We start from the raw sequence: 13,841 nt of genomic DNA, 5'->3' as shown, positions 1-13,841 counted from the left end.
CTAGTTCCATGTGAGAGAATCACCTGTGTAAAATTGCAATCTATATAAAAAAATCATATATACATGTTGTCTTGACGAAGTGGAATATATTATACTAATGAAGTTAAAGAAGAATGTTCATGTAAAAATAGTCCGGGAATGCTTTGTTTTCAAATTATATCTTGTAAAACATTTCACCTTAATTTCTGCTTCAAGGATAAAATTAAACCATATTATTGTAAAATTCTTTAAGGATAAATAGAATGGTTTCAAATTTTCTGCTGATGAAAATTTTTTTCAGAATTAAATTTTCTTCTATTTATGTTCCCAAAAATTTATTTGTTTACTAAAAATTTAACAAAATAATTTTTGTTGAAACATTTATGTTTAGCAATATTAATTTTTAGAGTTACACAATAATTTTCTCAAGAATTAACAGATACAGTTCTGAGGCCTGTTTTATTAAATTTTTCAGATCGAAGACCATATGAAACCATCAATTGTACCTCCTAATTTAAATTCAAAATATCAATATGGCTTCATTTTAATATTAGATAGAAACCAGGGTGAAATACTTTGCAAGGTATAATTATAAAAAAAAGCATTTCCAGACCCATCTTTATATGCCATTTTTAAATATTTTTACTTGAAGAATGTGTCCTGGAATTTTTTTATTTTTTTGAGACCCCAGTATATACACAAAACAGGTACAATGCACCTACATAAATTACAATATTACAAACTCATACTTTATTGATTTGATTAGCTTTATTTGTTCAGCTAGATAGATTCAAAAATGTACAACTCTTGAAATTGTAACAACAAAATCCTTGGTGTTTTTTCATTATAAAATGTATATATATAAAATGTTATATTGTGGGATTTTCCCAGTTTATCTAGCTTTCTGTGGTTTTGATAGTGGTTAAAATTGATGAATAATTGTATAATTTACTGCAGAATACGTTTATAATCTAATATGCTCATTGATAAAATTTTCCTTGTATTTTAATTTGAATCTTTTTGTAAAATAATCCAACCGACTCAAACCAATTAAATGTTTTCATTCTGAAGAAAAAACATTATTATTATTAACTTTTATGACAATATAGGATCCCTTTAGTCAGTCCATTATCCAAGTCTCTTCGATGGGACTGTTTAGGCAATTCAGTCTTCCTAGTACTTTTTCATATTTCCAATTTTTGTGCCTTTTCTAGTGTTGAAAATGTTCGTGTTATGAATGATTTTCTCGTGAGCATGAAGCAAGTGTTTTTGTTCTTGATCTTCTTGTTTAATTTTATCTATTCTGTGGTGGTTTTTGGTGTAAGGCCAATTTCCTTCAGATCCTGTCTTATTTCTCTGATCCATCTGCAGCCTCTAGTTGTTTCAGAAGTCTTGAATATTGTATCCTCATGATAAGTCCAAAGAATCCTAGTCGTCTATTACGCATGGTATCAGTGATGAGTTCCAACTCTTAGTACACGACTGTTGGGCACAATCCACCACTGCCTTTCTTTCTTTCTTTTTCCTGTTTAGCCTCCGGTAACTACCGTTTAGATAATTCTTCAGAGGATGAATGAGGATGATATGCATGGAGTGTAAATGAAGTATAGTCTTGTACAGTCTCACTTTGACCATTCCTGAGATGTTGGTTAATTGAAACCCAACCACCAAAGAACACCGGTATCCACGATCTAGTATTCAAATCTGTGTAAAAATAACTGGCTTTACTAGGACTTGAACGCTGTAACTCTCGACTTCCAAATCATCTGATTTGGGAAGACGCGTTCATCACTAGACCAACCCGGTGGGTTAATCCACCACTGCCTGTCTTTCTGGTACTTTTTTCTGCGGCAGATTCTTCCAATTCTTCTTTCGATTTTCTGGAGTCTGTCTGTCTGTGATTGTTCATTCAGGTGGAAGAGTGTTTCTGCTGTATAACTGGCTTCTGGCTTTATACCTGTGTTGCAGTGTCTTATTTTTGCATTTATTGTTAGGAATTTTTTACTGTAAGTGTACCAGGTTAATTTTTAAGCATTAGCTAGTTTGTTCCTTCTTATTTGGATCGAGGTTTGTTTGATTAGGTTGTTTATCAAAATTGGGTTACTATTCTGATTTTATTAAATTTATGTTTAATTTTTTTAATCATGTTGGTTTTTAAGGGATAATTTCTGTCTTTTCGAATAATATTTTGAGGCTGATTTTATCCGCAATGTTTTGAAGTTCTGATGTCTTTGATTTAGTTTCATTGATGTTGTTTACTAGCAGTGCCAAGTCTTCAGAGAAACCAAGACAGTTTTTTTTTTGAGCTTTTGGCTTATATTTACTCTTGGGGGGCATTTTTTGAGCCATTCCCTCATTACCATTTCTAGAGCATAGTTGAATATTAATAACGAGAGCCCATCGCCTTGGTGCAGTCCTGATACAATATATTGAATAAAAGAATCAAAGATGGATCGTATACTGCATTACAATTACTTTTTTCTGTTTATATGCTAATTTTTTATCTTCAAAATATTTGATACATTCTATACTCTGTATTAAACATTTTATTTTTCTTAATTTGGGATTTCCATTATAGATTTTATGTGTACACTTCCTTCTATTACTAATGTAACAAACTAAGTATTTTTAATAAGTAAATTTCTACGGAACATTTAAGACTATAAAAAAAATAATAAATAGAAAAGCAATATTTTTACCTGATCCATCGGTTAATTATAATAGCAAAAAAATTAATTTTTTTTCTTTTAATTAATTCTTGATAGAGATAATGACAAAAGAGAAAACCACTGAAAACAAAGAATGTTTCGACCATGATACCACCGTTCATTATAAGAATGACCACAAATTGGCCAAAAAGCTGTAACAACAAAAATATATTCACATACATGTATTATAAAACAAAATAATTTCATAAAACAGTGGCTGATTGAGTTGTTAAATATTTTTTTAAATCTGTAAATAATAAAATGTGAACTGTTCAGAACATTCTCAATCTGACAAAAAAAAACAAAAATTTTTCAGAATTTTTAAAAATTTTTCAACATAGTCATCTTGGAGTTCGATACATTTAAACCAATGACTTTCCAACTTTTTAATATCCTCAGTATAATGCGATTTGACCTCATCATTTGAAGTAAATCTTGATCTAAAAAGCCATTTCCTAAGGTATGGGAAGAGGAAGAAATCGATGAGACCCAAATTGGGTGAATAGAGTGCAACTGGAAGCACTTCGAAGTGAGGGTCATGGAGTTTTGCAGCAACAACTTGTTTCATGTGTACAGGGGCATTTTTGTGGTGAAAAAGCACTTTCTTTTTTGCCAGATGTGGACATTTAGTTTGAATAGCACCCTTCAGTCGGCCAAGTAGTTAAGTGTAATACTTTCCTACCTTCTTCCAGGTTACCTATGAACACCAATTCAAGAGAATCCCAAAGATACGTAACCTTGACTTTTCCTGTACGTGGAACCGTTTTCAATTTTTTTTGGCGTATTTTCACCTGCTCCCACTCATTTTTTGGGGTTCCAGCCTCTAATAGTAAACCTATGTTTTATCTGCTATTATAAAATGCCAAAGAAAATTAGCGGAATCGCGTTTAAATAAGTATATACCCTCGAGAAGTGTTAAGTTGAATTCGTTTTTGATAGACTCTTAACAAACGTGGAAATCTTTTTCATACACAGACCTTTTGTATAGTGTAGCGGACGTGGTCTATCAAGATGTATGCGGACATGGTCTGTCAGCTAGTTAGTGAACCTTTAGTTGGCAATCATTTAATTTGCCATTTTGGATTTTTGTGGCAATTTCGTCGGTCATAGAAATTTTTGGCCATCTCGAGTTTTCATCATTTTGAATGGATGTAAGACCTCTTTTAAAATCATCAGCCTACATTTTTACGCTTGAAAACAAAGGGAAAGAACCCTTTAAAGAGGAATGTCTGTCTCTCATTGTATGTCTGTCTGGTTTAAATCTTTTAAAACATAGTACTATGTAACAACTTGAATTTCAGTTTTATCCATTTTTCAGAAAATATCTAAACTTATTCGTTTTACTCGACCGCCATAAACAAGTAACTAAATGCACACCTCTGAAACTTAGCAGTAGAAGAATCATACTTGAAAATATAGTGATTTGGTTATACTTGCTCCACGTTTGAGTCAGGCCGAGAACTTTCTGAGCTTCATTTGTACAGTGTTCTAAAAGTGACATAACACTATGGAAGAATGTTTCCTTCTTTTGTTGTGGGTTTAATTGAGGAAAATAGGAAAAATGGGTTACATAATGTAATATTCAAAGAATATTCATTGTCTCCCAATACATTAGATGTGCCAGTTATGCCCAGACCCAGAATGACTTAACAGAAAAGTATGATATGGATGCACCAAACAAGTCCTCCATCAAAGACAAGGTTTTTGATAAATTCCAAGAGACATGGAATGTGGCAGATGCAACTAAAAGTGGTTAACCCAAACTGCTAACACCAGAACAGTTGATCAACATGCAAGTTACTTATTCTGTTAGTCCCAAGAAGTCTGTGTTATTCCTATCTAGGCGGTCTGGTATCTCCGATGGTAGTGTCCATATAGTATTACGCAAGTGTTAAAAAATTTCATTGTACAGAATTCATGTTGTTCACAAATTGTTACCTGCAGGCACTGGAAAATGTGCAGTTTTCTGTCAGTGGTTCATCTCTTGTGTAATGCCAGATGGAGAAGAACTCGATTTGACAAGGCATAATTCCACCTTGATGGTTATGAGAATGCGCAAATTTCACGAATTTGGTGTACGAAAAATCCACTTCAGCTGCACAAGTTTCCTCTGCACGGACAAAAAATGGATGTTTGATGTGCAGTGTCACACAGGCGAATCTTCATGGCAGAGTGAACAGTGAGCGCTAGGTAACAACAGTGCAACAGTTTGTATACCTACAGACTGGCAAGAATACATTTGGTTTCAGTAGGACAATACTACAGCTCATACAGACAACAACACTACGACTTTCTTGGATCAGTGTTTTCATGGACAAGTGATTTCAAAGGAGTTGTGGCCCCCTTTTTTATCCCCTGCTGATTTTCTCTTGTGGGGATACCTTAAGGATACTTCTTACAAAACTCATCCTAACACCATTAATGAAGTGCAAAGTGAAATTGAATGATGTGTCACTGGAATTGCTCAACAAACATTACAACATGTGTTTAAGAGCATGCAGTGTCGTATTCAATTATTTGATTTTCATAATGTAAACCACTTTCTGTCTGTCTCTTCTTTTAACTATATTTTTCCAAAAGCTTCTTTCTTCATCAATTTGACGCATCACCTCTTCATTTGTCACTTTAAGCCCCCATCTGATTTTTAACATTATCCTATAGCATCACATTTCAAAAGCTTCTAATGTTTTCTTCTCAGGTACTCCGATCATCCAAGTTTCACTTCCATATAAAGCTTCGCTCCAAACATATACTTTCAAAAATCTTTCCTATAATTTTTTATGTAAACAAATTATCTTTCTGACTGAAGACTCATTTTTCCTGTGCTACTTGGCATTTTATATCGTTCCTGCTTTGTCCATCTTTAGTAATTCAACTTCCCAAACAACAAAATTCTTCTACCTTCATAATCTTTTCTCTTCCTATTTTTACATTCAGTGGTTCATCTTCATTATTTCTACTACATTTCATTACTTTCGTTTTGTTCTTATTTATTTTCATGCGGTAGTTCTTGCGCAAGACTTCATCCATGCCATTCATTGTTTCTGCTAAATCTTTCTTACTCTCAGCTAGAATTGCTATATCATCATCAATTTGTAGCATCTTTATCTTTTCACCTTATACCCTTACTCTGGATCTAAATTGTTCTTTAACATCATTAACTGCTAGTTCTATGTAAAGATTAAAAAGTAACGGGAATAGGGAACATTCTTGTTGGAACTCCCTTTTTTATTATGACTTCTTGTTCTATGTAAAGATTAAAAAGTAACAGGGGTAGGGAACATCCTTGTTGGACTCCTTTTTTTATTACAGCTTCTTTCTTATGTTCTTTTATTACTGTTGCTCTTTGGTTCCTGTAAATGTTAGCAATTGTTCTTCTATCTCTGTACTTAAAACCTAATATTTTTAAAATAGTGAACATTTTATTCCAGTCTATGTTATCAAATGCCTTTTCCAGGTCTACAAAAGTCAAGTATGTAGTTTGTTTTTCTGCAATGTTCCTTCCAGTATTAACCTGAGCACTAAAATTGCTTTCCTTGTTTCTATACTTTTCCTGAAACCAAATTGGTCTTTTCCTAACACTTCTAGCACTCTCCTCTCAGTTCTTCTCTACAGAATTCTAATTAAGATTTTTGAAGCATGACTAGTTAAACTAATTGTTTTGTATTCTTCACATTTATCTGCTCCTGCTTTCTTTGGTATCATGACTATAACACTCTTTGAAGTCTGACGGAACTTCCCCTTTTTCTTAAATTTTACACACTAATTTGTATAATTTGTCTATCTGCATTGCGCAGTAATTCTGCAGGTATTCAGTCTATTCTAGGAGCCTTTCTGCCATTCAAATCTTTTAATGCTCTCCATCGGCAAGATCTCATGGTTAATAAAGGGAGTGAAAGGATTAAGAGAAACCATTCAAAGATGAAATTAAAATATAGTTTTTTTTTAATAACTTTTAAGTATATGACTGTAATAAATAAATAAATAAAATCACTACACAAAATAAAAATAATTGAAATTATTTGAGATCCTAAATTATTTGTAATTAGCTAAAAAATAACTTAAAATGAAATTTTGATTTCTTCTCAGAAACAAGGTAAAACTAAATACACAAAAGAAAGCGTATCTAAAAGATTAGTTGTAAAGACAGTAATTCTAATTTAAGATATTTAAAGATACTAAAAAAAAATGTTTTACTATAATATAAAAATATTTGATTCTTAGTTCGTATAGAAAATCAACCATTCCGTTATGATTCATTGATCATAAAAAAGGTTTATTTAAAACCAAATATTAAAAAAATTCCATACAAAAAATTAAACAGATAGAAAACTCACTTTGTTAACAATGATAAAGAAAATTACTTGTATAAAAATTGGGTACAAATAGTCGTTTAGAATTTGTAATTATAAAAAATCTCTTTGGTGAAATGTTTTTTTTTAATCTTAACAATAATCTTGTCTAATTTTGTTTACTATAGGATATGTTTCTGTTATACTTAACATTCATGCTACTTTTCTTTTTTCATAATAATTAAAAATGATTAATTTCAAAAATATTGTTTTCTTCCAAAATATGTAATAACTTCTTAATTGAATGTTTGTATTGTTTTTATTTTAGCAACCCAGGAAGAAGTACTATTATTGAGGCACTAGTATTATTTATTTATATATTATTATTATTAATATTTATTTATTACTTTTTTGTCAGTTTTTCTGTTAGATTTCTTTTATTTAAGTTTTCTCTGTTTACCTTTTGCTAATTTCTGATATATTTTGATGATGACTGTTTAACAGTCAAAATGTGTATTTAGTTTTAGAGTTTTATTTGTTAGTTAACAGTTTTTTTAGATTTACTATTTATGGATTTATGTTAACGTAATACATAATCGCAGTAAAACAACTTACCCACTCAAGGAACAATGGATTTGTAAGTGGTGCTGGTCCTAAAAGAAGCATTAAACGATGTCCTACTATGACACAAGCCATCGCAAAGAATTTCCCAAAATGAAATTCTGAAAACTCCGTTTTTGGATTTGGCCTTGTTATTTTGAACAGATTAGTGTATGCTGAAAATGGTTTCAACACTTTCCCTGCAAATTAAAGAAAAAATTGAATTTTACAACTGAAACACAGTATGGATTTCATAGTCAGTCATGTACTAAATGTATGTTTTTAATTTAATACTTACAAGAAGAACACGTTCAATTTTTCCACTTCATATCCCAATCATTGATTTTGTTATGTCAGTTGATATTATCAAAAGGTTCATTCTGTAGAATATTTTGAAAACAAAAGAATTTCCAGAATACAATCATATATGTCAGAACAGTACAATGCTTATATAAAGATATCAGCATTAATATCCCGTCTGGAAATGAAAGAATATTGGAGTCAAGCAGGTCCTATTTTCAAAATACTATTTATTCTCTTTCTTCAGTATGTAGGAAGATACTGACTGTAGTTTTTATTGTTTTACTTTGGGGACAAAGATTATGACTTAATTTTTTTACTAATGGATCGGGTTATAATGACTATTAGACTGAATGCAGCTTTCCATCTATGCACAAGACAAGAATTAATATATGAATAAATATTTCATGTAAGGTCATAAATTTATGCTCTTTTTAAATTGATCCAATTAATAAAAAAACTGTTCATGTGAGCAAAATATGCATTTTAAAAATGAACAGTTAGGTCTGAATATAGAACTGAATAATAATCATGAATTAAATATATTTCAAGGCATTTACAGTAGTTTTAGCAGTTCTATTTCATAAGCAAAAATTATATTATATTCATTGATTAATTATATAGCCAAAATTGTATTATGTGATGGCTGAGTATTGATTTTTAAAGAATCAGCAGCTTAGGTGAATTGAAGTTGCTGAAATCTGGTTTTAAATTTAAGTGTTTTTTTTAATTGGTTTTTATTAAAACTTTTTTAAAATCTAAACATAGGTTAATCTTTTCTATATATTCACTAGAAACAGTAGAATATTTGTTTCAGCAATCCATGAAAGTCATAGTACCCCTAAAACAAAGGTGTTTCTTTCAAGACAACTAAAATTTTTTTTGAAGCAATGAAAGTTATCAAAATTAAATAATACAATACAGTCATTGGGTGATTTAAAAGTCTCATCCAAATTTTTGAATGAAATGATGCACCACAGTGACAGAATGTGGTTATGTGCATAATACAATGGCCTGTTTTAGCAGCCCCTTCATGGATTTTGAATTGCAGCACTATAACTTTGAATTGTTTTAGAGTAAATTTTTAGAGAAATCTTACAGATTTTTGAGAGCATGAAGTCAATGAACAGTACATTAAAACCTACTCAAATTATTATGTTCATGTACTACTGTCCAGATACATTTTTTTTACATTATTATGATTTTTTTGTTGACTGAGTGTGATGCTACTTGAGAACTGGCATTTTGTCTCTGGATTTCTCAATCTCATTCATTCTTTATTATGACTGACAGTTAAATAAAGAAATTCATCATCTCTTATCATATAAAATAAGAAGTTTTAACTTCTTTTGATTTTATATTCTTTATTTGTGGTCTTCTAACATGCACCTACTCAAAATGTACAAATGCTGTCGTTTTTATATGTGGCAGAACAATTTTAAAAAGAATTACTACTAAGACAATCAAAAATATTAATTCCAAAACCAAGACAAAGGGTAAATGTTTTTTTTTCTGATTTTATTGCAGATACACCTCAAATCACTGGTCACTGGTCACTGTGAATGTTCTTGTCATGTGCATTTAATCAGTTATTCCAAAAATTTCATACCATTTCTGTTTAAATCTTTCATTCAACATATTAATACATATGTTATTAAGAAGCTAATAATTGATGTGATTAGTATGCATCCAAATAGATGTCTATAAATTTCAATCAGTATCACAAAGAAACCTATTACTGCCTGAATTTTAGGTAACAGTATTCATTTTTAACATTACAACTCATATATAAATGACCACAGGGAAGTCTCACGAATGATAAGCTACAGTAAATTTGACCACCTTGCACAAGAGAGGTACTAAGACTTTAAAAAATTACCCACATAAGAAAGATTAATAAATCAAATTCCTTTTTAAAACAAAAATGCATAATGTCTTATGACTGTTAAGAGTTACTTCAATTTTTTGTTTACATCAATACTTTATGTCTTTAATTAATTATATCAAATTTTATGTCTTTATATGAACCAATTCTAATATTTCCATGCATTTGCAAATATGATTATGTTGTATTTGTTATAAAAAAATCATCTATTCCTAAAAATGTATAATCTTCATTTGTCAAATCAAACATTATTAATAGTATTTTTTATATTATATTGCATAAAATATTGGTTTATTAGGAAGGAAATTAGGTATTATATTGATATTAAATAAGGAAATAACTAGAAGTATTTTTTGTTTAACATCTGCAATTTTATTTACTTATTAAGTCTCTGAAATGTCCTATGAAATATGGTAGTCTATAAAGAGTTAGGAGCAACAAAAGAAGTTATAATTTTTTTTGCAGATATCTCAATTGTTGATTTTAACAAAAATTTTTATCAAACTTTTTATAAGGGTATGAAATTTTCTTCAGTTACATTAACTTATTATTATTTTTTTTTTTTATTTTAGACTGTCCTTCCAACAAGAAATGTTTTTTTTTGTTCATTTTTTATGATTAATATAAAAACTTAAGAAACAATTAAAAAAGAGATACAAAAATAAATTTTTAGAGGAATTATTTTCTTATAGATTACACTTCTTTAACTGAACCTTCAAAATTTACCGATTATGAACAATATAAATTATGATCATTCCCAAGAATAACTTGATTATAAGGTGAAATTTTTTTGGGAATAAATTGATAATATAAATATTTTTTTGCTTATATGTTATTAAGTAAGAAATAATTAATAAAAATTCTTTAAATTACAATTTCATTGGGTAAAAGGAATTATTTTCAGGAAAAATTCAATTTTTTGCAAATTGTTCATTTAAAAAACAAAATATTATAAATAAGTCTTTTTAATGAATTATGTGACAATTTTTAAAATTTTTAATAAAATCATATTAGACACATGTAATGATTGAGTAGATTCAAACAAATTACATTTTCTAGACTTTAGTTTGTTAATTATAGTTCACTTTCATAAACCAACTCACTAAAATATGATTGATATGAGCAAACATGAAAAAATAAAAATCTTATACATAAACAATAAAAGATTTTTCAAAAACTAATTCAAACACTAGTGACATCAAAATAAATATGAAAATATCACTTAGATAATATAATAAATGATCTAAAAATTTATAATTGGAAAATTATTAAATATAATCAAAATTTGGATTAAAAAATATGGATCTCATTTCAGATCTCACTTGATACAACAGCCATAATTATTATAATTTCTAAAAAGAAAAATGTAGTAAAGTGTTTGGGTCCATTGACCCAAGTGCTGTCAAGCTTGATGGCTACCTCATGGTAACAGCTAATAACCAAGTGATAAAAAAAAAACCAAGAAATCTTTTAAATTCTTAGGTCAGGTTCATCAGATTGCCTTTTTAAAAAAGCGTTCTCTTGTCGTTTACATTAATACAATTAAATTTTCAATCTTGGAAATTAAAGTTCAAAAAAAATTGATATTTTACATACAGGTTCCCTTCAGCCTCCTTAATTTATGGGAATCAAAAGATTTTTTATTGGATTAATTATTCACTTATTTAATAAGTTTGCTCGATGATATAATGCAATATTATTCAACAAGATTGTGTGTACCATAATACTTCATTGTCCAATGTGGCTTAAAATTAGGCCAAAGTTGGTATGTAGTCATATTTCAACTTTTTGATCATTGATATTTTAATATATTAGACAAAAACTATTTTGAAATAACGTTAAATATCCTCCACCACTCCCTTTTTTGTTTTTTCTGTTTAACCTCTGGAACCATATTAAGGTATTACTTCAGAGGATGAATGAGGAATGTAAATGAAGTGAAGTCTTCTAAAGTCTCAGGTTGACCATTCCTGAGATGTTTGGTTAATTGAAACCCAACTATCAAAGAACACCAATATCCGCTATCTATATTCAAATCCATATAAAAGTAATTGCCTTTACTAGGATTTGAACCTTAGAACTCTCTACCCCTATATTCTCCATCCCTAAATCCAATTGACCTAAAACTTTGAAGTATTAAATAACTTCGTAAGTACTTTCATGGCACTAAGTTGAAGTTTCTACAATCACTACACCAAAAGTAAAAAAATAATAATGGCAAAAACTACTCCTCTCTTTCTTAATTTTGTCCAAAATGAAGTGCGATTAAAGCCCCATATATAGCATTTTTTGGGCTGTTTCAAAAACTTTATGTTAAGCCAGTTCGCAGATTTTAATCAAGATACAGTTCAAAACATGTATGTATATGCATACATACATTTATTATTCTTTTTGTATTTTTTAAACTAACGGGGTCATGAAACATCGAAATTTGTAAAAAACCCTGATACCCAACATTTTAACCAATCACTATACATTCCCTTTATAGTATGTATTGAGCAACAATAGAATTATCACTGGGAAAGTAAAAAGAAAAAAAAATAATAAAGTACTATTAATAAATATAACGTAGAATTCTTTATTTCATTTAGTGTAAAACCTAAAACTTTTCTGTTGATAGGCCTCATCATATTTTATAATTTTTGGAGATGTAAATATTTTTTTGTGATTTCTACATTTTGAACATTTTATAGCTGAAGTATATTTTTTATTTTCTCAGCAACATTTGTAGGACTATTAAATTTCCTCACCTGTACTCAAAAAAGAAAAACAGTGTGATTTTTTAGTCCTATTATCCAATTGTTAATATCTGGTAATTGTTTTCTACGAAAGGGAAATTTTGTTTTGTGATACGAAGTTGGTAGCGCTACTCAACCAGAAAAAATGTCAATTTCTAGGGTAGCAAACCGATTTCGAGAGGCAGGTAGTGTTTGCGACATAAATTGTAGCGGTCGACCAACTCGCTTGACAGATGACGTTTTAGAGAATGTGAAAACAAGATTGCTCAATTCTCCACGGAAAAGTTTACGAAAACTTTCCACGCAAGTCGGTTTGTCGTATTTGAATGTTCAGAAAGCCGCTAAAAAATTGTATTCGTATCGCGTACGATTAGTCCAAGAGCTTTAGCCTCCAGATTTAAACAAGCGATTGCAATACTGCCGTTGGTTTAGGTTGCTCGTAAATGATAACAGAATCGAATTTTTAAACAGTGTTCTTTAGTGATGAAGCTTGGATCCATCTCGATGGTTATGTGAACAGTCAAAACTGTCGAATTTGGGCGGTTGAAAATCCTAACGCTTTACAAGACAAATCTTTGCATCCTGAAAAAATTGGTGTGTGGTGTGCGATATCTCGTCATAGTATAGTCGGATCCATATTCTTCGAACAGACAGTAAATGGTGAAGTATACAGGGATATTGTGCGCCAATTTGTGTCCCTCCTGGAACCTCAAGAACGGTATTACTGGTTTCAGCAAGACATGCCATACGTCTGAGAAACCGTAGATTTTCTGCAAGAGTTCTTTGATGATCGAATAATAAGCAAGGGCTTATGGCCTCCAAGGTCCCCAGACCTCACATCTCCTGACTACTTTTTGTGAGGCTATATTAAGCCCGAGGCCTTCAAAAACAATCCTCACACTATTGATGAACTTAAAGTCAATATTACAGACTTAATCACGAATATTTCCCATGAAACTCTTAAAAAGGTTTCTGCTAATATGCTGAAAAGAGTCCGTGTTTGTATAACCACAAAGGGTGGGCATTTTGAGCATATTCCTTAACAATTATGTAAGTAATAGCTTTTTATTAAATCTCTGTTGTAAGTAACAAATACATTTTTTTATTCCACCTAAATTTCCCTTTCTTAAATAACATTTAAAATTGGGTAACAGGACCAAAAAATCACTCTGTAGTTAGCTAAATCTTGTCTCCTAACAATAATGATAAAAATAACAAATTTTACAATTTAACAATAATGATAAAGATGTAACAATAAGAAAAAAATATCAAAAGTTTAAAATACAGTTACAGTTCTTTGCATAATCTTATTTCACAATACTAATTTTCATTTTTAAAG

The 13,841-nt window shown here is 30.0% G+C and overlaps 1 protein-coding gene across 1 annotated transcript in view; it reads right to left on the bottom strand.

Annotated features, from left to right (window-relative positions):
- LOC142331937 (nose resistant to fluoxetine protein 6-like) overlaps positions 1 to 13,841 on the bottom strand; it is a 67,058-nt gene that overhangs the window by 15,082 nt on the left and 38,135 nt on the right. The window contains exons 6-8 of the mRNA XM_075377990.1: positions 11,087 to 11,196; positions 7,595 to 7,779; positions 2,679 to 2,839 (exon numbers count right to left, since the gene is read on the bottom strand). Coding sequence (XP_075234105.1) covers positions 2,679 to 2,839; positions 7,595 to 7,779; positions 11,087 to 11,196 — 456 coding nt within the window. The remainder of the gene's footprint in view (positions 1 to 2,678; positions 2,840 to 7,594; positions 7,780 to 11,086; positions 11,197 to 13,841) is intronic.

The sequence above is a fragment of the Lycorma delicatula genome, chromosome 11 (assembly GCF_047948215.1).
Source record: "Lycorma delicatula isolate Av1 chromosome 11, ASM4794821v1, whole genome shotgun sequence".
Classification (NCBI taxonomy): domain Eukaryota; kingdom Metazoa; phylum Arthropoda; class Insecta; order Hemiptera; family Fulgoridae; genus Lycorma; species Lycorma delicatula.
This window is presented reverse-complemented; position numbering and strand designations above follow the sequence as displayed.